Raw genomic sequence first — 2,202 nt, forward strand, 5'->3', positions numbered from 1 at the left:
AGGAGGGAGCTCCTGCCACCAAGACCTGCAGATATTTCACAAATCTAAACCCACCCACCACCAGCATTGTGAAAGTGGTTAAGGAGCAGAACTGGGACAGCAGGACTGCCCACGGAGGGGAGGGGGCAACCCAGGGGGAAGGGGTTCATCATCCTCAGCAGCCATCCTCCTCCCTAGCAACTTCCCCCAAACTTTGGGCTCTGCTTGTTCGTTCCCCTCTGGGTCAGGGGCACAGCACCGGCAGCATCACGGCACTGGTACCCACACCATGGTACCCACAGCAAGTCCTGCCTCCAGCCAGCCCCCCCTCGCTGGGTCACGCTGCAGCAGCTGCTCACCCTTAAAAACTACAGCCGGTCACCCGCCCTGCGGGTGCTGGGTCCCCACATAAGGGATATGCCAAGTTGCAGCTCAAGCAGCATTCAGCACTGGTAGGAAGCACCAGTTTAAGCCCAGTTTAAGCCCACAATGCCATGCACTGTCCCAGCAAGAGCCACAAGATACCAGCCTGGGACAGGCAGCTCGAGGCAGCAGCCCCCCATCACACCACCCTGCCCTCCAGCTGCAGTGGCCCAGCAATCAAGAGAACAACTCAGGTCTACTGTTTGCTTTTAATTTAATGGTTTTCTCAAGACCACTTTGTAGGAAGGAAGGGAAAACACACACACACCCTGGAGAAGGGAAAGGGCCAGCGAACATGCAGCAATAGTGCAACAGAGCTTTGACGTGCGGCACATGAGACAACGGCACAGACCCCTCCACCCCTCCACCCCCCCATGAAAAACATCTGGGTGGCCGTTATGGAGCCAGACACATCCCGTGCTGCTGAAGTCTTACATCAAGCTGGACAAAGGCAATAAATAAAGAAGCAGTGCCTCACCAAAGGCACTTTTTTTTTTCCTCCTTTCAACATCTAAAAAAAAAAAGACGTTGGCATCAGAGCATTTTGTTGGCATCAGGGGTTTTGGCCAGATCCAGTTGGGTTTCTCAGCGCAGGAGAGGGAAGAGCCGGGGCGTGAGTGGTTGGACCCCGTTGCCAGCACATCCCGAGAGCCCAGCCCAGGCCAGCAGCCAGGGCAGCACCTTTCAGCCCCTCGCCAGCACCCTGCTACATCTCCAGCTTGTTTGAGGTATATCACCTGCCCCATCCGTTATCTTGTGCAGCCAAAAAACAGTGCAAAGAAAAAAAAAAAAAAAAATCCCCCCATCCCCTTGGTTTCCCCCCGATGAGATGAGCCTGTTTGCAAGGGGAGGACGGCAGTGAGGAGCCCCCGGGACCCTGCAGCCCCTCCACAGGGGCGGTGGCTGGATCTCTCCAGGCTTTGGTCCATCTATTGTCCTGGTCCTGGGGTGTCCCCCCACCAACACCCCACGGCCACCGCGGCTCCCTCGCCACCTGTACCCGCGCTCCTCCCCGAGGGGCACAAGGCTGCAAAATAAATACGTGGGACGTGGCTCAGCAGCACCGGCAGCCCCGGGGCAGGGAGGGCTCGGCCCCCTCCCCAGCACGCACCACCCCGGGAGCCTTGCCGGGAGGTGCCCTCAGCTCAGCTTCATGCTGATGGCCACAGCACGCCGGTAGACCTCGGTGACGTTGTCACAGCCCACCAGGGACAAGCTGCTCTCTCCCAGAGGGCTCCGGCAATGGGTCACAGTCCAGCGGCGCAGCCTGCGTCCTTCCTCCACCTCCTCCTCCTCTTCCAGCCGGAGGAGGCTGTCGGCAGAGATGCAGCCCCGCATGCCCCCACCACCGTGGGGGACACGGGTGGGCAGGTCGAGCTGGTCAAAGGACTCCGTGGAGAGAATGCTGTCCTCACTCACGGCGCTGGAAGGGCGGGCGCGGGGCGCCTGGGGCAGAGGCACCTCTCCGAAGCCCCCGAAGCCCTGCCCGGGGGGGCTGTCAGGCTCTGCACTGCTGGAGGAGTACTTGCCGTTGTGCTTGAGGATGCCTTTCCGACGGGTGGGGAGGCCCTGGGGGCCCTGCTCTGGGGAGGGGTTGTCAGCAAACACGCTCCCATCGAGGTCCAAGCTCCCCGCGTCCAGGACATCCCCAGACTCACAGCACTCCAGGGACGAGTAATACCCTGACTCCCTTGTCGAGGGCTTTTTAAGTATTCCCTTCTTGGGCACGGCCATGGGCACCGCTGCGTTACCCACGCTGCATGGCAGCATCCCAGAGGACAGGATCCGGGTGAGACCCGT

At 60.3% G+C, this 2,202-nt stretch overlaps 1 protein-coding gene across 1 annotated transcript in view; it reads right to left on the bottom strand.

Moving 5' to 3' along the window:
- Positions 1–1,542: 1,542 nt before the first annotated feature.
- Positions 1,543–2,202, bottom strand: part of NUAK2 (NUAK family, SNF1-like kinase, 2) — a gene marked incomplete at its 5' end in the record, with an annotated part of 2,971 nt that continues 2,311 nt past the window's right edge. Inside the window, 1 exon segment of the mRNA XM_009583793.1 lies at positions 1,543–2,202. This exon segment is cut by the window's right edge and continues 40 nt beyond it. Coding sequence (XP_009582088.1) covers positions 1,543–2,202 — 660 coding nt within the window.

This window comes from Fulmarus glacialis, unplaced genomic scaffold (genome assembly GCF_000690835.1).
Source record: "Fulmarus glacialis isolate BGI_N327 unplaced genomic scaffold, ASM69083v1 scaffold22608, whole genome shotgun sequence".
Taxonomy (NCBI): Eukaryota; Metazoa; Chordata; class Aves; order Procellariiformes; family Procellariidae; genus Fulmarus; species Fulmarus glacialis.